This window comes from Gymnogyps californianus, chromosome 9 (genome assembly GCF_018139145.2).
Source record: "Gymnogyps californianus isolate 813 chromosome 9, ASM1813914v2, whole genome shotgun sequence".
Taxonomy (NCBI): domain Eukaryota; kingdom Metazoa; phylum Chordata; class Aves; order Accipitriformes; family Cathartidae; genus Gymnogyps; species Gymnogyps californianus.
Genome location: NC_059479.1, coordinates 12,668,463 through 12,691,465, shown reverse-complemented (window position 1 = coordinate 12,691,465; position 23,003 = coordinate 12,668,463). Strand labels below are relative to the sequence as shown.

At 48.0% G+C, this 23,003-nt stretch overlaps 1 protein-coding gene across 2 annotated transcripts in view; it reads left to right on the top strand.

The window, feature by feature from the left end:
• Positions 1-19,089, top strand: part of LOC127019539 (gamma-aminobutyric acid receptor subunit gamma-4) — a 41,692-nt gene extending 22,603 nt beyond the window's left edge. For both annotated transcript variants that reach the window (XM_050901629.1, XM_050901628.1), the window contains exons 4-9: positions 5,544-5,764; positions 6,363-6,445; positions 7,844-7,981; positions 9,536-9,688; positions 14,506-14,708; positions 15,832-19,089. In XM_050901629.1, coding sequence (XP_050757586.1) covers positions 5,544-5,764; positions 6,363-6,445; positions 7,844-7,981; positions 9,536-9,688; positions 14,506-14,708; positions 15,832-16,125 — 1,092 coding nt within the window. In that variant the 3' untranslated portion in view covers positions 16,126-19,089. The remainder of the gene's footprint in view (positions 1-5,543; positions 5,765-6,362; positions 6,446-7,843; positions 7,982-9,535; positions 9,689-14,505; positions 14,709-15,831) is intronic.
• The last annotated feature ends 3,914 nt before the right edge of the window (positions 19,090-23,003 follow it).

The following is a 23,003-nucleotide window of genomic DNA, read 5'->3' as shown; positions in this document are numbered from 1 at the left end:
CAGGCATTAGTGTATGCTGTTAGTACACGTCCTCTCTGCTTGCTGCCTTTGGAGAGTGCTTGCATATGTCATGCTAGAAGCACGTTCCTGCCTGCAAGCTGTGGGGACAAGAAGTTGTGCATCAGATTTGAAGATTATTCTAAAATAAGGTTATTTTATTTAGTTTATTTTTTTAGTCTGGAGAGTGTCTCCAGACTTTTTGCTATTATTGAGTGTGTTCCCTGGGACATGGAGCCAGCTGCTGGGAGCAGCCCAGGGTTTGTCAGAGATGTTTGCAGGCTGGGAGGGATACATGGGCTGTCGTGGAGAGGAAAACGCTCACCTGTGCAGGGCTGTGGGGGTGTGGAGTTGCTGAACGCAGTTCTGTCTGAAGCAGGGATGCTTGGGCTGATCCCTGTTTTGCAGAAGAGGGAGACTGGAGGAGAGGCTTCCTGGCTTGTCTTGAGCTGCACAGTGACCCACCAGCCCTTTAAAGAAATACACACCATTCCTGGGTCTCCTCAATAACTCCTGAGATTTTCCTGAATTGCAGCACCCCAAAGAGTTTGCCTGTAATACTTGCTTTGCTTAGCTCTGTGATTGACAGCATGAACCCATCAGCCCACCTGAAATGCTGGCCATGCTTCCCAGGAAAGCAGCCTGCTTTATTGTACTGCAGCGAGGGATTTGCTTGGAGGTGCAGAGGGAACGGGGCTCTATGAATAAAAACAAATATCAGAACAATAAAAGCTAGAATGAGACTGGCTAGGATATTAATCTCTCAGCCCCACTGTTATTTAGGATTTTTCCAAAGTATCTCTCCAGCAGAGGAAAATGGAGGAACCTGTTTCCAGGTCTCTGTCTCCTCTATTTGGAGGTTTTCTTGCTGCTGTTGAATACAAGTGAAGTTGCAAAAAACACCTTTAAATCCTTAATTTTATCCTAATTTAGGAAGACATTAAGACATCTTCGTCTCATGGCTTTGCTTCTCTCTTTGGCATTTGTCAGAAAGCTGAGCTCTTAAAGAACACAGAGGAAGAAGCTCATAGATGGATACAGAGGAACCATGGGGTACCAACTCCTCTGCATCCCACTAATTGCACCCTTGAGAGGGGTCAGCTGAACCACACACACAAACTTGCTTTGAGCCATTTGAAAAGGATCTTCTGGCAATGCACAGCTATGTTTATTGGGTGTATAAGGTAACCGGAGAATACAAACTGCTAATTTCAAGTTGTGTCATGCTAACCCTGTGAGATTAAGCTGTTTGTTAGTCTGAAATTGGGTAGCTCTAACTCTTATATGCTCTGAACCCAGGGTGGAACTTAGTCTACAGTAGAGTTCCTGGGGCCAGATCCAACTGGAAATACTGGCTGATTCCCCATGTGTGTGCACGTACACACAGAGGTGAGAGAGGAGGCACAGGGAAGAGCTAACAAGGGCCAGGCTGGATGTCCTTGCTGTATCAGGACATCAGGATGGGGAGCGGGGAGGTGCTCCAGGGCCATGAAGGTTAGGGCAGAGCGGCTGGGGCTGGGATGACCCAAGGAGCAGGGCTTAGGGTAGCGCTCAATGAGAACAGTGGCCAGCTCCCAACTCTCTTGTGCTGGTGACAGGCTGATTTCTGAACCTGTTTATTTTCTTTTGGATTGAAAATTTTGGGGTTTTCTTTGAAATGACTTTTCACATGGAAATTCCACAGCTTTTCACTTAAACTATGTTTTTAAAAATGAAACAGTTTGAGACTGCAGTAAAATCTTTTTGTTGTTTATTTTTTTCTTCCAAGATGAAATATTCTTGTCAACTCTACATCCCCTTATTTCCTGCAAACGCTCTTCTACGGGATAGGGTTTTTTCCATTAAATGTTTTCAGATTTTACCATTTTCTGGAATTGGGTTTCCACCAGCATCTGTGCTGCCCACATGAAAAAAACGAGGACTGATCAGTGATGTGCAGCAGTGCCAGGTGATGATGGTGACGAAGGGCCAGCAGGGACATGCTGAAAGGCTGAGTTGGACACAAGCCCACACAGCTAGCAGCAGCGATGCTGCAGGGCATTCCTCAGCATTGGATAAAGTGATAGTATTTAGGGTAGGCAGTCTTCAGTGTTTGCCTTATGGGTAGTTTGGTTTATTATTTTATGACTGAAGTTTGATGCAATATTGCATGCATGCCAACACGTGTGTGCTACCCCACGTGTGATCCAAATGGTGCAACCTAACTGTTAGAGCGATTCCTCTTATTTTGCTAGCTCCTTCTGTTGAAAACACTAAAAAAGCCCCTGCTTTTACAGAGAAGTTAACAACCTCCATGTGCTGCGCAGCAGATGGTACAGTAATGTTGGAGGCGTATTTTACAATAACCTTTTTCCACATGGGGAAATTGAGGTACTGAGAAGTCTCTTTCTGATGCTTGATGATGAATCAGGGGCAGAGAGAAACTACAGGGGTGCAGGAGTTCAAGAAACAGCACTTTTAAACATCCCCATAAGTTTTAGGGGCTGAGCTCATCCTGCCAAACTGCAGCTATTCAGCCTTGATCAGCCTGGACTCTTCTAAGGTCAGTAAGAGTGTGAGGCATTTCCAGAAGACAACTTGGACTGCTTCATATTGGGATCTCCCTCCAGAAGTGCCTACCCCTCTCCAATGACTGTAGGGAACCCATGGTCAAACACCTCCTATTTTAATCACCTTGGTCAGATGCCTACAGCTAAGTGGGATCTGATTAATGCTCAGAGAAAGGCCTGAGCACTGTCCCACAGCTGATCAGTGCAGAGCCGCAGTCGTGCAAGGTTCCTCAGCATCAGTGCAAACTGCACCTGATGGGAACAGGTGCTAAAGTCTTCGGGAACTGTTGTGGTTTAACCCCAGCCGGCAACTAAGCACCACACAGCCGGTCACTCACTCCTCCCCAGCGGGATGGGGGAGAGAATCAGAAGGGTAAAAGTGCTCCCAAAGGCCAGAGCATTTTTGTATAAATCTTGCCTCAGATAATTCTGAATGAAAATACATTTGTAAATGCCTACATTTCCCAATGGGTTCCCCACCCAGAGGCAAGGGAGCCAGCTCAGCTAGTAAGTTCTTCCTTGTGAATAGCTGTGCTAATAATAGCCGCTGAAATTAGATCAAACCACAGGACAGTAACAATAACAGCTCAGATTTTTCAGAAGAGCTGAATGACTTGTGCACTACACCTTTTGCAAAGGCTGGCTATGAATGGCACAAGAGGAGCTCTTTAATGCTGATCCCTTCTGAAAATCTGGGCTTGACAACAAATACTAAACCCCTAGGATAGCTGACCCTCCACTCTCCTGAAACGTTAGCATTGGTTATCCCAGACCTGAATGCTGAACTTTACAGCAGGACATCTAACCTGAGCAGCCAGCCCAGAAGCGAGATCTCACAAGTGACTCCAGTTAGGAGTTAGAAACTGATAATGGCATCTAACATGGATTTATCATTGCATTTTTAGTTGCTTTCTCCTACACCAGAAATATTGCTTAGAAGGAGCAAAGTAAGCTCATGCTGGCTCAAACAGGGTTTGCAAGGGTGAGGGAGAATATGTCAAATGTGTTATTTTGGCCCCAACAGCTGGCAAGGAAAAGAAAATGGTCCCAAGCAGAATAAAGTCAGCCCTCCCCATATATGTCATTTTCTTGGGCTGCCATTACCCCATCTTGTCCCTGCTGTGCCAATGCTTCTTTGCTGGCCTGTGGGCTCTATTTCACTGTTTCACAACCTGACCCATGCCTTGATCACCACATAGCCTATGTCCAAGCAGTACCCAGTGCGATCCAGAGCATTCAGATGCTGGAATCGGCTCTCCCCACTTCCTGTTTTCATGCAGTGGCCATGCTTGTGTGCTTGGCTTTGAGGGCTGCTGCTATCCTAGCTCTGTGTCTCCTCATGTCTGTTTTGAATGAACTGTGCCATTCATTTTGAATGAACATTGCCATGAGCAATGCCATCACTTTGAACATGCTGCATCTGTCCCCATTTAGAGATATGTTAGGACCTCATCCCCGTCACCTTTGCTCATCCCTGTGTCTAACCATGGTGAAGGATCAGCCCAGAGAGTGACTTGACCGCCTGATGGCAAATGCTCTTTTCTCATGATCTCATTCCTATGCAAGGGACATTTTTGGTACCAATCACTCATCACTGGTTGGCTGACAGTGGAGCGAGGGCGAGGAAAATGAAGCAGGGGGGCGTGTGCTGCCCTGCTCTGCCTGCCCCCAGCAGGACATGCTGTCCAAGGGAGCACACTCAGAGCACCACATCTATTTTAATGGCATGGTTTGAGGAAGTCGGCTCTGAACCAGCAGCGAGGGCAGCGGAGGGAGAATGTGCTGCAGTCATAAAAATTCCACCGAGATAAATCAATAGAGAGAGGAGGAGAATGAGAGGGAGAGATGGCAAAGAAGTCAGACATTGTTCATCTCTGCCCACAGGAGAGAGGGAGACAATGCCACCGTGGTCATGGGGGTTTAACAGGAGTGAAAGGGAGCAAAGTCCAAGTCAGAGAGGAGCTGTCAGGAGCAGATGACAGCCTTTAGTATGGGCTGGTGGAACTGGATTTGGGGTCTGGTTCAGACAGCCACTGAGTGCCAGACATGCTCCTGTATGGCACTAATTAGCACCTTCTCAGGCAGGCTGAAAAAGGGTAAGGAGCAAACTGGCTTGCAGCAGCAAGCAGCAGAACAGTGGGCTAATGATGTGGACTACTGCCAGTCCAATCCAGACAGGAGCTGCCTCCCAGAAATGCTAGTTATGGGTGAGCTAGGACACCCTCTCTCTCACCAAAACCAAAGGTCCTCATTATGGTGGAAACTCTGTTTTCTGTCTGCAAAAGACTCAAGATTTTGAAGTGGTTGCACCAAGAGCTGGGTCCATAGCAGCCCCTGCCCCAGCTTCCTTTTCTAATCTTCAGCAAGGGGTATCTGCCCAGGAACCCATAGTGCCCTGCGTTTTCATATAAACTATTTACAGTATAAGTCCTGCAGCACGGGATGGATTCTGACTAGATTTATGCACAACACTACTATCGCTATATGTACAAATCAGGTGTACAGAGCACTGCTGGGCTGTATCCTAATAAATAAGACACAGCTGTCTGCTTGCCTTCTCTGACAAGCTGGTGAGCAGCTTTCCTTGCCTGTGTTTGAAAGGTGTAGCTGAACTTAGGACTGGATTCAGCCAACATCCACACTGCCCCTTCATGCCTGTGCTTAAAAGAGTGTTTGGCTTGAGTTGTCCATTAAGAGGAAGCCCAAGCCCTTGTTTGTATAGTCTTGGCTTTTGAGGCATGGGTCAGGCCAAACATGCTATGGCTCAGCCCATCAGTCAACAGAGTCTTTGGCTCTTCCTAGATGTGCCATGGATATCCTGACACCAAGCTAAAGATGAGCTTGTAAAGGTGTCAGTGGTCACCAACACCTGCTCCCAGACTTAAAAAGCAAATGTTCTGGCTGTGACTCCAAAACAGTGGCCTGCAGACCAGAGGACAGGGCTCTGCTTTGCCTGAATTCCTCTCAGAAAGACATATTCTTCCTTCTTTTTCATAGGAATACACCATTGATATCTTCTTTGCTCAGACGTGGTATGACCGGCGTCTTCGTTTCAACAGCACCTTGAAGGCCCTCACACTGAACACCAACATGGTGAGCCGCATCTGGATCCCAGATACCTTTTTTAGGAACTCCAAGCGGGCCGATTCCCACTGGATAACCACTCCTAATCAGCTCCTCCGCATCTGGAATGACGGAAAAGTGCTCTACACGCTCAGGTACATCCAGCAGGCAGTGTAGCTGGCTGCTGAGGTGAGGGAACAAGGAGCTGGTCAAAGCAGAGGTTGCCAGGTGCCCTGGGACAGAGTAGTGGAGACGTCTCCCAGTGCTGATGGGAGTACACATGCAGTACTGGTTGCAGAATGGGCTTCCTCTTCCCAGGATGAAGGCTTCCAAAAAATCAAACTGTTTTTCCGTATCATACCTAGAAAAAAGTCAAAACTACAAATGTTTTCCTAAACCAAAATCCTTTAAAAGTTTATGTTGGTCAGTCCAGCTATTTCATTCTGATACTAAACATTTGGCTTTTGTTCCCATAAACTCTCACTCCCATAAATGAATCTGAAAAGCTCACTAAATAAAAAGGCTTTTTGAATGTGAAAATTAGATTGTTTTTCTCACTTTGAAAATATCCAAACATATGTTTTGTTTTGCTACTGTTTTGAAATGTTCCTGCAAACAGACTGATCCTCAACAAATTAGTGTTTCTCTCTCAAGGAAGCGAGAAGAATCCCTCTGTCACATTGTGGTGTTGGAATCAAACCACCTTCACCAACACAAAATCTCAGTCTCTCTCTCTCTCTCTTCCTCTCTCAGGCTGACGATCGAGGCTGAATGTCTGCTCCAGCTGCAGAATTTCCCAATGGACACTCACTCCTGCCCTTTGGTTTTTTCCAGTTGTGAGTATACATATTTTTAAAAGTTTTAGAAGGCAAGTAGAGAAACCTCAGTAGAGTAAAACTCTTCTGGGGAGACCATCCTATCTTTTAGCTACGTTTTTCACCTAATCTCTATGACTCTCTTTCTGGGCTAGCAGAGGTCTTCAGGGACAGATTCACAGCACTTCTGAGTTTCTCCTTAATTTGGGTGGATGGTTGGAGGTGATTCTTTCATTGACCTTCCAGTCACTCTAGACAGAATATATCCCTTCAGCTGGCAGATAAATGGCACCCGTCCTGCCTTGCATCTTCCCCCTTCTCCTGCTCTCTGAGGGGACAGCTTGGCTTTCCAGACCTCAGCCCAGAGACAGGCCCACTTTCTGCACCCAAGGCCATGACAAAGGAGGGGTACTCAGATCTCCCCTCTCAGTCCCCTCTTGTCCATTCTCATCAGCAGAGAGGGCTGCTGATGTTGGCACATCTCCACTGGTAATTTTGCAGGGAGCCTTTCTGCACCAAGAGATTCCTGTCCTCATGCGTTGGTTGGAAATCTGATTTAGTCATCTCAGCTCCGGTTCACCTCTCCTGCTTCCCCTGCCACTGAAGAGATGCAGCTAACGTGGCTCTGAGGTGCTTCAGAGGGAGGCAGCATGCTGAGGAGATACCATCCCCTCGTCTCCCACCATTCCTCAGTCTTTGCTAATTAACAGTACATGCCATACATGCTTGATAATTAGAAACACACTTTTAGTTAGCTGCCAAGTTCTTGCTCCTTCCCTCCTCTGAGAAACTCTCTCGTAGGTGTCGAGGTCCCTGCTTCACAGTAGGCTTGTTTCTTTGTCAAAAAAGCCAAAGCCAGGAGAAGCTCTGCTCCAGCCTGCAGGAGCCAGGTCTCCTTCTCCATGGAGAATGCACCCCTTCTTTTCCATACATAGATCAGCTCCCAGGGCAAGAGGTACAGAGATAGAGCAGCCACAGCCATGCTACCTCCCATGCTGGCAGCTTTGTATTCCTAGTGTACTCATGCCTGGGAAGGGAAGGTAGTCATGAGGAGTAGTGAAGGCCCCGTGCTGCCCCAGGGAGCTAAAACCCTTAAAGACTTCAGGCTGGAGGAGTCCTCTTACACCAACCCAAGTCTCTTTCCCACCACTGCAGTCCTTAGAAAGGCTCCATTTCTAACATTGCTTTTCCCATCCCTAGAATTTGAAGCGGCCCACAAGGGGAGATGCTGTCCCTACTCCCATTGCATGTGGGGATGCCTAAGGGAATCTAAACAAAAGGCATCGAAAATACCTGCCTGAAAGCTTCATGTTTACAAACCAGCTAGAGTGAGATGCCAGTGCTTTTGTAGTCAGGGTAGTGAATGAGGTGGAGGCACATGACCGACTGTTTCATTGATGTCCTTGCCCCTTTTCCCAGATGGCTACCCACGAGAGGAGATTGTCTATCGCTGGCGGCGCTACTCCATTGAGGTCTCCGACCAGCGCACCTGGAGGCTCTACCAGTTTGACTTCACGGGGCTGAGGAACACCTCGGAAGTTCTCAGGACTGGGGCAGGTGAGGCAAAGGGAGACAGCCCACAGAAACGCCAGTGTGTTGGAGACCTCGTGGGAGGCAAAGGAGTCACCAGACAGCTCCACAGTGGTGGGGAAGGAAGGTCACAACAGCACAGTTAGAGAAACGTAAGAATGAAGGGATGGACCTCTGCTAGAGGGAGCAGGAGTGATGGAGATGAAGGGTGAGCGGAAAATGAAGCAGGGGTAGGCCAGAACCACTGACATCTGTGAACTATGGGGTGACAATGCTGATGTGAATGAAGCTATCCCTAATTGAAGGGTCAGGAGGAAGAGGAGATGGAGCTCAGATCCCGTCTTGCTGCAGTATGTGCATACTATGTGATCCCTGGGTGATGCTCATAATTGGAACACGGGTGGGGAAATAAGAACTTGCAGGTCTCAGTCTTTCCATCTGTAAAGTTCTGTGGGGCTGATGAACACCTGAATTATGCTTTAAGAGACAGGAACAAGGCTGCATGTGTGAAGAACCCAGAGAATGGAGGCCCTTCAGCTCTTCCTCCTCATAATACCTCACATCCCCTTTCCTTCCCACAGACAACTGAGGAAAGCCTCTTTGGATTCCTGCAGGTGGGGTGAGCTCATATTTTTGAGCCCTCTGAAGCAGCAAGTTCAGGTAGTGCTTCTCCCACTCTGCAGAAAGCTGCTGTTGCCAACACCAGCAGCCAGCCTCTAACCAGGGTAGAAAGGCAGCAGAAACCGGGACAAGATGTGGTGCAGTGAAAGTATCTTGAATGCACCAGTGGCTGTCTGATATTTGTAATTCTCTTTTTTGGTAATTGCTTGCAAGTTCCATCTTAACCCTAGAGCTGTTGGGTGGCTCTCTTCCAATACTCACTAGGAGCCTCTGAAAAAGAGGAAGAACCTCAGCTGTAAGCTGCCAAATGAGCAATTAGGATGTACAGCACCACATACCTTTTCCAGGGGCAGAACCAGAGTCTCGATGCAAGTGACTGAAGGACACCTCCTTTGTCACAGCTCAGATAGATAGATAGTTAGCAAGCCAGGCCATGTAGCCTGTTACAGCTAAATAGCTTCTATAGAAAAGAAACCCTTGCAGCAATCAGCTGAAGATGAATACTCTCTATAGTTTCTTCCCTGAAACTTTTCCAGACAGTTGGCTGTTCAGTGTGCTTGGACACACAGCCAGGCCAGTACAAATGCAGCCTGGTGGCCACATAGCCAGACAGACAGATAACCAGTTGGGCAACCACAAAGTCAGCTCTTAAATTAGTCACAAAGACATTAAGTCAAACAGCTACAGAGCTAGCTAGGTAGCCACAGAGTCCACTAGCCACAAAACCAGCAAGCCAGCCACAATGCCAGCAAGTCACCAAACCTACTCAGCCAGCCACACAGCTGTCCATGAAGCTAACAATCTGGGCAGCCACAAAGCCAGCCACAAAACCAGCCGGACGGGCACTTAAAACAACAAGAAAACCTCATCAGAAACACTCCAAATTCTGAAACTTCACTTATTTTTGTGTTTTAGGAAGCCACATGTTATGATTCCAATGTCTCTGTTGCTTTTTCCTAGGGGAGTACATGGTGATGACAGTTTCTTTTGACCTAAGTAGACGTATGGGTTATTTTGCCATTCAGACCTACATTCCCTGCATCCTGACTGTTGTTCTTTCCTGGGTTTCCTTCTGGATCAAGAGAGATTCTACGCCAGCCAGGACATCTCTGGGTAAGAGACAGTTTGTTGCATGTCTGATGCCTGTCGAACTCTGCAAGGCTAGCAGACTGGCAGTGTTGGAGTACAAAACCTCCTAAAGCGCTTTGCCATTTTCTGGCGTTATTCAGCTTACTGGAGGATAGTCCACTTCTCCATCTTTCTGTTTGTAACACTATCCTCAAGCTCAACCGAATCTCCAGCTGTACTGGCTTGACTACTGGATTATTTCAGGATAGCACAACACTCTCATATCTTGATCTGAGACCTGAACACAGCCTTTTCCAATTTGACAATGTGGTATTCTCATGTGCCGAAAGGGAGAAGGAAGGGCTGAACTGTGGCATTGCAATGCTGGCCAAAGGGCACCTGTCACATGCATGTATTCTGGATTTCCTCATGACTTTTCAAAGGCTCAGTGTAGGACCAGTGACATGAAGGTTGTAGGGTAATGAGCAAAGTTGCTCAGCTGTATCCATTAGGTCCCAAGCTCCGGCAGGAGGTGGAAGCCCTGTAGGTACAGCCTTTCTCTGTCAGTCACACCACAGTCAGTGGGAGTCCAGGACGTGGCAACAGCTCTGCCTATTGTTTAGATTTTCTCAGCAACCTGCAGTGGCTCTTTGAGGCAGGAAAAAGCTTACGTTGATTGAATCCTGCTCTGATAGGCGCTAGAGAGGTCTTTACGAATCTTTAATGCACTTTGGCTGTATGTGCATTTTGCAGCAAGCTCTGCTTCCCAGCGCTGTCCTTCCCATCAGCCCCGCTGACTTTCCCTTTAATTGGAGGTAGTGCTCCCAGCCCTGCCTGCAGGCCTCTGCAGGGAGGGAGAGGAGAGGTGAAGGGCCATCAGCATCAGGCAGGGCTATTCAGAGCCCATCCATTCTGACCATCTCTCCCCACCTCCCTATCAAAATCAATTTCTTTGTTGCCCATGGAGAGATCAGGAGGAGGAATGGGGTGTCATTTCCAATGGAGGTGAGGGTACACCATAGTCTGTGGCTGGGAAAGGAATGAACAGCAAGAGGCAAAATGTTCTGCACAGCTGACACCGCTATGGTGGCTGTCTCAAAAAACAAAGGCAAGTTTCCCCAGGAGGGGGGCCCCTCTCTGTGGGAAGGGAGCTCAGCACATCAAGAGTAATGTATTCTCTCCACAGCTCCTGTTGTACTTAATACAAATGATCCCCAGTACATTTCAAGCCCGCCAGCCTACATTAGGGAGATGTAAACCAGACCAGTTCCATTGGCATTTCAAATATATGGGAAGTCACATCACATCTGCTAATGCAAATACAGCAGGAAAATATGAAAATCTTTTGCCATGCTCCCACCCAGAGCCATTGGGGTGACCCCAGGAAAGGGTGGCAGGTAGATTTAGATGAATGCTAGAGAAGGAGGAAGAGATGGAGTTCCTGCTTCTTCTCCACATCCTGAAAGGCAGTGGATGAGATCACGATACCAACTCTTCCAGCTGATTCTTTGTTGGCTCCTAATACTTCATCTCTGGAAGCAGGTCTGTAAGCATTACTGCTGCTGCAAAAACAATTCCAAGCCCCATTGAAGTCAAAAAAGATTCCTTATCATCTCCTACCCACTTGCCCTGTACATCAAGAAATGGATAGTTTGTGGAGAGCGGTCTCTGAAGAATAGCCATGAGCAGGTTGAAAGCTTATGGGTAAGAATTAGAGACCGAGGCAACAAAGGGAACCTTGTGGTTGGTGTTTACTACAGGCCGCCCAATCAAGGGGAGCCTATTGACAAAGCCTTCTTAATCCAGCTACAGGAGGCATCGCGCTCGCAGGCTCTTGTCCTGCTGGGGGACTTCAGCCACCCCAACATCTGCTGGAAAAGTAGCATAATGAACTGTAGGCAAGCCAGGAGACTCCTGGAGTGCATTGAGGATAACTTCTTAAGCCAGGTAATAGACAGCCCTACCAGAGGGGATGTGATACTGGACATGATGGTCACCAATGCAAGTGAGCTAATCAGTGACATCAAGACTGGAGGCAGCCAGGGCTGCAGTGATCATGTACTGGTGGAGTTCGCAGTCCTGAGGGATATGGGTCAGGTGAAGAGTAAAGTCAGGATGCTGAATTTTAGGAAAGCAAACTTCCAGCTGTTCAAGCAGTCAGTCAATAGGACCCCCTGGGAAACTGCCCTCAGGGACAAGGGAGCAGAACAGAGCTGGCAGATCTTTAAGGACGCTTTCCATAGAGCACAAGAGCTCTCCATCTCCAGGTGCAAGAAATCAGGAAAGGAAGGCAAGAGACCAGCATGGCTGAGTCGAGACCTGCTCATCAAACTAAAGGGCAAGAAGGAAACACACAGGCAGTGGAAGCAGGGACAGGTATCCTGGGAGGAGTATAGGGACACTGCCCAGTTGTGTAGAGATGGGGTCAGGAAGGCCAAGGCGTGGCTGGAGCTGAACTTGGCAAGGGACGCAAAGAATAATAATAAGAGCTTCTACAGGTATGTCAGCCAGAAAAGGAACGTCAAAGAAAGCATACCCCACCTGATGAACACGACTGGCAAACTGGTAACAATGGACGAGGAGAAGGCTGAGGTACTCAACTTTTTTGCCTCAGTCTTCACTGGCAGCCTCTCTTCCCACACCTCTCGAGTGGATGGACCACAAGACAGGGGCTGGGGGAGCAAAGTCCCTCCCACTGTAAGAGAAGATCAGGTTCGTGACCACCTGAGGAACCTGAACATACATAAGTTTATGGGACCTGATGAGATGCATCCCAGAGTCCTGAGGGAATTGGCTGATGTAGTTGCCAAGCCACTCTCCATGATATTTGAAAAGTTGTGGCAGCCAAGTGAAGTCCCCGGTGACTGGAAAAAGGGAAACATTGCACCCATTTTTAAAAAGGGTAGAAAGGAGGACCCTGGGAACTACCGACCTGTCAGCCTCACCTCTGTGCCTGGGAAAATCATGGAACAGATCCTCCTAGAAGCTATGCTAAGGCACATGGAGGACAGGGAGCTGATTCAACACAGCTAGCATGACTTCACTAAGGGCAAGTCTTGCCTGACCAGCCTAGTGGCTTTCTATGATAGAGTGACTACATCAGTGAACAAGGGAAGAGCTACTGATGTCATCTATCTGGACTTCTGTAAGGCCTTTGACATGGTCCCCCACAACATCCTTCTCTCTAAATTGGAGAGATAGGGATTTGATGGATGGACTATTCGGTGGATAAGGAATTGGTTGGATGGATGGTTGCATCCAGAGAGTAGTGGTCAACAGCTCAATGTCCAGATGGAGATCAGTGACGAGTGGTGTCCCTCAGGGGTCCATATTGGGACCAGTAGTGTTTAATAAATCTTCATCAATGACATAGATAGTGGGATCAAGTGCACCCTCAGCAAGTTTGCAGACAACACCCAGCTGAGTGATGTGGTTGACACGCCTGAAGGACTGGATGCCATTCAGAGGGACCTGGACAAGCTTGAGAAGTGAGTCCATGTGAACCTCATGAGGTTCAACAAGGCCAAGTGCAAGGTCCTGCACCTGGGTCAGGGCAACCCCTGGTATCAGTACAGGCTGGGGGATGAAGGGATTGAGAGCAGCCCCGAGGAGAAGGACATGGGAGTACTGGTGGATGAAAAGCTGGACATGAGCCAGCAATGTGTGCTCACAGCCCAGAAAGCTAACCGTATCCTTGACTGCATCAAAAGACGTGTGGCCAGCAGGTCGAGGGAGGTGATTCTGCCCCTCTGCTCTGCTCTGGTGAGACCCCACCTGGAGTACTGCATCCAGCTCTGGAGTCCTCAGTACAGGAAAGACATGGACCTGTTGGAGTGGGTCCAGAGGAGGGCCACGAAGATGATCAGAGGGCGGGAACACCTCTCCTAGGAGGACAGGCTGAGACAGTTGGGGTTGTTCAGCCCGGAGAAGAGAAGGCTCCAGGGAGACCTTATTGCAGCCTTTCAATACTTAAAGGGGGCTTATAAGAAAGATGGGGACAGACTTTTTAGTAGGGCCTGTAACGATAGGACAAGGCGTAACAGTTTTAAACTAAAAGAGGGTAGATTCACACTAGATCTAAGGAAGAAATTTTTTACAATGAGGGTGGTGAAACACTGGAACAGGTTGCCCAGAGAGGTGGTAGATGCCCCATCCCTGGAAACATTCAAGGTCAGGTTAGACAGGGCTCTGAGCAACCTGATCTAGTTGAAGATGTCCCTGCTTATTGCAGGGGGCTTGGACGAGATGACCTTTACAGGTCCCTTCCAACCCAAACTATTCTATGGTTCTGTGATTCTATGATGAGCTTTGCATTGGGCTGAATTCATCCTGGGAGCAAATGCTCAGATACAAAGGGAGAACAAGAACAGAGGTCTTTGCATTCCAGCTCTGGTTCACATGAGACAGAAATAGCAGTCCTGTGTCATCTGAGACATTGCCATGCTTATTGCTGACTCAGCCAGACATCACTGACTGAATCCCAACTCACCCATTCCCTGCCCCAAGCCATCCATCCAGTGTTATTGCTTCTTAGCATGTCCTTCCTTTGGAGTCTTCTCCCATCATCCAAGTAGTTGTTCCTGTGTACAGCCTTAAAAAGAGTCTGAGTTCCCTACTCCTTTACTAGTCCACATGGATGGCCTGTGTGACACCTGGGTTTTGAACAGCTCTTTTTCCATAGAGCATTGTCAGAGGGCACCTCAAGACCAGAGTCTGGCTGAGCAGAGCAAAAATGGGACCAGACAACCAGAGGCATTTCTCTCCCACAGGAGAGGGGAAATGGGGATGTTTTGGGGGCTGGATGCATGTAGAAGACACAAGTGCTCCTCTTTATTACTTTAACCCGCTCTTTTCTCTCTTAGGTATCACGACTGTGCTAACAATGACCACCCTGAGTACCATCTCCCGCAAGCACCTTCCCCGCGTTTCCTATATCACAGCCATGGACCTCTTTGTCTCTGTGTGCTTCATCTTCGTCTTTGCAGCTCTCATGGAGTACGCTACACTCAACTACCTGGTGGGAAACAAGAAACCACTTGAGCACAACAACAGGAAAGCCAGGCTGGTAGGTTAAAGGGGCCAGCAGAGGTGGATGTTGTTAGAACTCCAAGCTATTTAGAAATATCCCTCCTGAGCCTGCATTGGAAACTGCTGACGTGGTTTAGTGCCTGACCCATACTGTCTTCATAAGGTCCTCAGACCACTTTGTGTGCTGGGTCTGAGCACCTGAAAGGTGAGACACAACCAGAAAAAGCAGCTGAGGCTCCCCTAAAACAAGGAGGTCCCTGTCAGAGCCCGGCACCCTGTGTTCTCTTCAAAATTGCTGGAACACTTATCAGTACAGTTTAGGATGACTCACATGACCAAATGTAGATGTCCACTTTAAGACAGGGTGATCTACACCCAAGTTCTTCCACCTGTACCGGTTTGATCTCTGTGGATTACAGAGGTCACAGAGATGCAGAAACCTACTTTCTTTTGTGGTCTGTCCATCAGAAGACCTCCTGAGTGTGGGGACAGTGAACCCAGAGCGGTCATCATCCTCTTGAGATCTGCCCAAGCTCATGGCAGGTACTTCTGACACATCAGCTGAAACAGGCCTCTGAATTGGGACAGAACTGAAACCAAAAAAGACAGATCTCTTCTGTGCCAGCCTCATCTCCCAGGATGGGTGGAGAGAGCTCTTCCATGAGGCTGATGATATGCCTCTTCTCCTGGGCCACGAGGTTATGAGTCACATACATACAGCCTTTCTCCAGCTTTTCTCCAGCAACTCACAGCAACCAGAAGACACATCTGGACTGTGTGCTGTGCCTTCGGAGACAGCTGAGCTCAGGGGAGTGAGGGAAGAGGCTAGCACAGCTGAAACTAAACAGGTCCTGTTTCTGCACTGACTATTAGTGGCAGAGATGGGGAATCAGAGCAATTAGATCTTTGCTGACTAAGGCTATGCCCTAGGGTGCCAGGGAGGAAATTCACAGTCGTGCAGGGAGCTGCCAGTCCCCACAGTATGCCAAGGTGGTGATTTACAACCAGGTGCAGAGATAGGGAATGATCAGTCATCCCTCTCCATTGAACTGCACCTATGCTATGAACTGACCTATTGCCAGCTGGATGGGTTTTGGTGTCTAGAACATATTTTCTTGCCTTTTCCTTACCTTTAATCCACCTCCTCCTCCTCATTACAGCCACCTGCCGGTGCGCAGGTGATGCCATCCTTTACCACCATCAACATCAACAACATCATGCACTGGCCCCCAGAGATAGAGGAGGATGAGGATGAAGACCCTGGCTCCCCGTGCCTGGAAGGAAAGGAATGCGAGAGGTTCTTCTGCTGCATTGAGGACTGTCAGACAGGAATGTGGCGGGAGGGGAGGGTCCGCATTCACATCTCCCGCCTGGACTCCTACTCTCGCGTCTTCTTCCCCACCGCCTTCCTGCTCTTCAACATTGTCTATTGGATTGCCTATCTCTATCTCTAGCCGTGCTTCATCCTCAGCTGGAATGGACTGGAGACCAGCAAGATGGGCTTCTCAAGGAGCACAGAGAACAGCATCTCTTCCGTAGTAGTCGATTGTCGGTCTGAACAATCCAACCTGGTGATTCCCTCTTCCTGCTCTCTCATCTCTTCTGAGAAGAACCAGACAGCTTTTTTTTAGCCTTCTAACATATCTTTTTAGAGAATCTACCCTTCCCAAACAACCCCCTCTCCAGCACCACCAGCATTTTACTCCTTGTAAGATTGCCCAGAAATGTCCTAGTCCCACCTCAAACATTAGGGATTTTGTCAAAAACAAAAACCTTAATGCGTTTCATTTTTCCATCCAATCCTACTCCAAAATTCCATGGGAAGTGATATTAAATGGAGTTTTCTGCATAGTTATTAAGACTGCAAAGGAAATAAAGTAGATCTTACAACTTCTGCACCACTTCCACCAGAATTGACTTTGTGGAGTGCTAGAGGCTTGGAAAGATCAGAAGGAGAGAAATGTGAAAGAGGGCAGCAGTACAGCTTTTCCACAGTAGCTGAGCTTGGCTAAAATGTTTTGAACCTGCCCAGAAAGCTGACAGTGGCACTGATAAGGATGGAGTAGCTGCAAGCCTCCACCAGCGCCCCGTAGAATATCTGTGGAGCATTCCTCATGGATCACTCCACTTGTTGTACCAAGTGGCACCCAAGGCATCCACCCACTGAGACGTTGCTGCTTCTCATCAGACGGTGGTAAAAAGCACTTCACAAGTTTGAAGGGCCCATCTGCCTTACTGGAGCAGACTCTTCAGGGCCCACAGTGACATTCTGCTTTGTGATCAGGACTTTGAGCAGGCTATGCAGCTTACGTTGGGCATAGCCAAAAGAGGGAGAAAGTCCTTATGCTACAAAAACCAGAAGCAGTCTCATGAGCCTATTGTGAGGTAGCTTTCTTTGGCCTGTCTCATGTGAGCTGGGCCCTACTGTACCATGCATCATAGCAGGGCAGTGCTCTCCTTCACAACACCACTTGTTGAAACCATCAGATCTGTGCTTGGTAGTAGGTGCTAACCTGAGAAAGGGGTACTAGAAAAGGGACCACGATCAGCTACCAGTGCTGCACCTACCAGTGGTGGGGAGAGAGCATTCCTGCAGCTCAAATGTGTTTTCTTACTTCTTTTTTTTCATAATTACATAACAAACCAGACTTTGCTAAAAATGTGTATCTCCTCCCAGTTGCCACCAATACTTGGCCCTTTTCTTCCCAAAATCAGGAAACGGAGCGAGTCGTCCTTAGCAGATTTCAGGAAGGTCAGACATAGTGAGATGGTTTCTTATGGTTCATCTTAAAGGGACAAAGAAATGCATAATACAGTCTCAATTGGGAAGAACTGCATAATGTAGAAGAGGAAACTCAGGCCCAAGGTCCATAATGTGTAAATCAGCTGCCTCCCCATTTATACCAACTGCTGATGTGGCCCACAGCATGATTGTGAAAAGCAATGTGCCATTAATAGTTACTTACCGTGTAAATTACAAACAACAAAAAAAATCTTTTTAAAAACAGCATGTTTTAGAAACAATTAGTACTTAAAAGGCTCGTCATGAGAAGAAAGCTGGCATGGCTGCAGAGAAGTTAGGAACGGCTGGCTCACAGGACAGCTAAGGGGCAGGAGGTTTTACATATTCTTAGAGAGCAATTTGATCTGGTTTAAAGATGGATTTTGACACTGTTAAATCTGATCTGAATAATGAAGTGTCATGTTTAATTCATTTATAAATACAGCCTTACCTTGGTTCCAGAGGAACAGCTAGAGCGCCTAATTAAGTATACAATAGTACAACACTCAGCTAAGTATAACCTAATGGGGTCAGACCAGCATAGCTCTGGAAGGGGAAATTGTGCCTGTCTAACCTGTTACAGTTCTTCTTTTAAAATACCAAGAGATAAAGGTTACCCAGAAGCATAATTTGCTTAGCTACTCCGACAGCTTTTGAAAGGATGGAAAGAAATTATGGCGGGTGGTTCTGACTAAGGAAATTGATTTAGCAAAAGAATTATTAAGGAGGTTCTAATTAGAGGAAATTAACTGAGGAGAGGGGAAAAAAGAATTGTTAAGGAGGCTCTAATTAGAGGAAATTAATGTTTTAGAGAGAAAGACACAGAGAGGGAGAAGTCTAAGAAAAGAATCAAAACAACTTCCAGACAAGGAGAGCTGCTGGGTGACAGTGCCAACTCCCAGCCAAGCAGGTTGATGCTCTGCTCCTGATAGCAAAGCTCTATTAGATGTAGCAACAGAAAAACCTCCTATGACTCAACCGTATCCGACAGGGAGCTGGATTAAACAGGGTCCTGTGATCTCTGTGGGGAGCCAAAAGGAAAGAGCATCCTAGATTAAAACTGGCTCACGCGACAGACTCTGAGTGAAGCATGTCTTCACATGTCAGAAGGCAGCTGCTAGCGTGTATGTGGGAGGGGGCACCCTGGTGGCAAACCAGGGCCCGTGCCAAATATGCTCATTAACAGTACGGTGGCATAAAAGGTGTGCAGGCAATGTAGGCTGCAGCGAACACAGGCAGCAAAATGTGGAAGGGGAGCATCTGAGAAAAGGATGGTGGAAGGGAAAATTTAACATCCATGTGCAAAGAAGTCCAAGCATCTGCAATTCACTGTAGCTTCAAGGCACTTGGGAGCCTTGATGGACACAGATGATCGTCATGGGTGCCGGAGTACAGACTTGAGCCCTGAGAGCAGCAGCTTGTTGAAATTAGACCTTTTACGGAATCAGCCAGGAGAGAAGCAGGGTGTACAAGAGACCTAAGAGGATGACAGGGACTTGGGCAAAGTAGACTTGAAAGATTATAAGATTTCACCAGAAAAAGATAAAGCCAACACACACCTAGGTAATTTAACCAATGATGGAGGATTTGACAGAGGAAAATAGCCTAGCGTGGGCTGGAGCACAAGGAAGCTGATTACTAAGGCTGGGGAAGGAGGAGGGAGGGAGGGGGGGTTTTGGCTTAGGGAAATCTGTGCCCATCATAAATAGCTCAATAAATAAAGGCATGCACAAATTCAATCATGTTTTTAAGTTTCTACAGTATCTCAAAAAAGAAAAGCTAAGAAAAGCCAGAAAGAAAAATCCATTATTTTTTGGAATTACTTCGCAAAGCTCCAGTTTCCTGAAAAAAGGTTTCCCTGCTATCAGCAGGGAATCCACGGCACAGAGATACCCAGTAGCCTTGTGTGGCCCTGCTCAGCAAGACAGTGGCAGCCAAGCCCCACTGGTCCCTTCCTAGACTGGCATAAACCACTTGCCTTTCCCTGCATGCTGTAGTTTCTGCCATCACGCTGGAGTGGGTTATGGTACCGCAGCGTCTTTCAGCCCGGGACAGCTGTTGTCTTTTCACCAGCGTCTGACTAGCTCACTCCAGGGGAGACAGCCCGAGAACACGGGGCTGAGCTGTGCCGCGCCAGGCAGGAGGGACGGAGACACCTGGGTGGCTGCAAGACACCTGGGTGGCTGTGCTGCCTCCTCCTCTTACATAGGTTTCGACTTTCTTCCCTGCTCAGAAACTTGGTGGAGGAGCCACATATTGCCGCCGTCACAGGCCGAGCTGGCGCTGGGCTTCCCTCACCTCCTCCCTCCCCTTCCCGGGGACGAGCGAGTCACATTCCCACCCCCACCGCCTACAGAGGACCTCTGTCAGACAGCTACTACATGACAAGTTTCCTTGCTGGTGGCCCGAGAGAGCCTGATGCTGGCTATCATGGCTGATCCCGTAGCAGAAGAACACGCATCCCAAGTTAGTGAACTTTACTGTGAATGTGGTCAGTTCCACCTCTTGCTGGACAGTCATCTCTACAACTTCCAGGATGAAGTGGACGATGAACTCATCTGCCATATCTGCCTTTAGGCTCTGCTCCAACCTATGGACACCCCCTGTGGACATATCTACCGTTTCAAATGCCTGAAAAACTTCATGCAGGAGTATAACTTTTGTCCTGTGGATCAGAAAAAGCTCTCTTTCCAGCAGTGCCACAAGTCCAGCCTTCTAGTATGAAACCTGCTGGATAAGCTGATTGTCTTCTGTCCTTTCAAGGCAGTGTCAGCAGACAATGCAGCGGTGTGAACTAGAAGCTCATCTGCAGAACAGGTGTCCTGGTTTCAAGAAATACAAAGCTAAACTACAGCAGAAAAACAATCCAATTTACAAAGGGAGAGAACATCCCCCTACCAAGGTGGAGACAAACACACCCAAGGATCCAGAGGTACCAAGTGGAGGATCATCACTTATGGCAGAAAGCTCTGCAGCTGCTGTGGTATCACTAGGGACTGCAGAGCCTGGACAGGTTAATCCAGCTTTTGAGGAGACTGAAGAAGACCTTCCTCAGAGAGTTAGTCTTATGGCTGAAATGACCACAATTGAAATTCACCGAGAAGACCTGGAGGAAGAGTTGAGGATGAGGATAGCTGGGGGTAAAGACACCCCAGTAGGAAACATTGTTCAAGAAGTCTTGTGGGATTCTGTCATTGCTGCAGATGGAAGAATAGCACCTGGGGACCATATTCTTGAGGTGAATGGTGTCAACATCAGCAGTGTGACACACTGCCAAGCTGTCTCCTTCCTGCGCCACCCAGGGCTCAGTATTGGGGCCAGTTCTGTTTAATATCTTTATCAATGATATGGATGAGGGAATTGAGTGCATCCTCAGTAAGTTTGCAGACGACACCAAGTTGGGTGGGAGTGTTGATCTGCTTGAGGGTAGGAAGGCTCTACAGAGGGATCTGGACAGGCTGGATCAATGGGCTGAGGCCAATTGTATGAGGTTCAACAAGGCTAAGTGCCGGGTCCTGCACTTGGGTCACAACAACCCCATGCAACGCTACAGGCTTGGGGAAGAGTGGCTGGAAAGCTGCCCGGCGGAAAAGGACCTCGGGGTGTTGGCCAACAGCCAGCTGAATATGAGTCAGCAGTGTGCCCAGGTGGCCAAGAAGGCCAATAGCATCCTGGCTTGTATCAGAAATAGTGTGGCCAGCAGGATTAGAGAAGTGATCATCCCCCCCATACTCAGCACTGGTGAGGCCGCACCTCAAATACTGTGTTCAGTTTTGGGCCCCTCACTACAAGAAAGACATTGAGGTGCTGGAGTGCATCCAAAGAAGGGCAACGAAGCTGGTGAAGGGTCTAGAGAACAAGTCTTATGAGGAGCGGCTGAGGGAACTGCGGCTGTTTAGCCTGGAGAAAAGGAGGCTCAGGGGAGACCTTGTCGCTCTCTACAACTACCTGAAGGGAGGTTGTAGTGAGATGGGTGTTGGTCTCTTTTCCCAAGTAGCAAGTGATAAGATGAGAGGAAATGGCCTCAGGTTGCGCCAGGGGAGGTTTAGATGGGATATTAGGAAAAATGTCTTCACTGAAAGGGTTGTCAAGCATTGGAACCGGCTGCCCAGGGAAGTGGTTGAGTCACCATCCCTGGAGGTATTTACAAGATGTGTAGACATGGCATTTAGGGACATGGTTTAGTGGTGGACTTGGCAGTGTTAGGTTTACGGTTGGACTTGATCGATGATCTTAAGGGTCTTTTCCAACCTAAATGATTCTATGATTCTGTGATTCTAACACCTGGCTAATGATGGGGACTGGAAATTATGATCTCAGCATTTATGTTTTATGGCTTTTGTTTGGAAGATAAAAGGAAGTCAGGAAAAAGATTAATTTCTCATTTCTCTGTCTCCAATTCCTATCCTTCCCCCTCCAAATTATGCCATGTAAAGGACCATTTTTAGCCTGTATGCTCTTCAGGGCAGGGACTTTTATTGTCTGTTTGTACAGGGACTAGCACACTAGGGCTTGATCCTTAACTGAGATTTCTGGATGCTACTTATTATAGATAATAAACAACAGTACGGACTACCCATCTTCAAGACCACTGTATATCCACACCTTGTAAGAAGGCTAAAAATTTTCCCCGTCCCCCTCCTGATGGCGTTACTGTAGCTGGTTAATATTTTTATTTCCCCAGAGAAAAATATCTTGTTGGAAAGTGGGAAAAATGTTGGTCTGCTATTTTTGGGGTGGGTGGGGGATTTTTCTGATTTTTTTTTTTTCCTGGTAAAGAAAGAAGTTGCTTTTAATCAACACTGCTCAGAAGCAATCTCTACCATGTTTCTAATGCAAGAGAAACCCTTGCTTGGTCCCCTCAGTCTGTTGCCATTGTAAAGAAAATACCAATGTTTCCCTGAGTGTTGCAGGGGGGGTGGCATTAATATTTGGTGGACTTTTATTTTGGCCTTTCTGCTCCCCATCGTAATGCTGGTGACTTTTGGGGCGATCATAATCAAAAGGACAACCCCAGCTCTGAAGAAGGCCTCCCCCAAGAGCCACCCAGCCTCCTGTCCCCGAACCGCACAGAGGAGCAAAGGCCAGCAGTGCCTGTGCAGCTGCCAAATCCAGCCCTAGGCCCACACAGCCATGTATGTGAAACCTTACCCTTTGCTCCTTTGGGGAAGCATTCATTAGTCATGCCTGATGCGCTAGAGAAATTAATTGGCCTCTCGCTATCCCCCCCCAAAATGCTGTCTCCCTCCTTCAGCGCTGTCTGCCTCCCCACATCCTGCGCGGCCCCGCCACGCTGCCGCCACTCCCTTGGCCTTGAAGCTCCCCTAAAATCTCCCCTGAACATCCAATTTACTGAGGGAAGAAGGGAGCATTGATGCTAATGAAAACGCCCCCTCCCAACCATCAAAACCACAAGATCATCCTAACACAGAAAGCATCGCATGTGGCCTGCCTGAGGATGGCCTGCTGCCCCGAAAGACTCCTCCACCTCTCCTCTACAACCCGTATGTGCTTCATGAACTTGCATGGGGATGTGGCCCCGCCATCGTC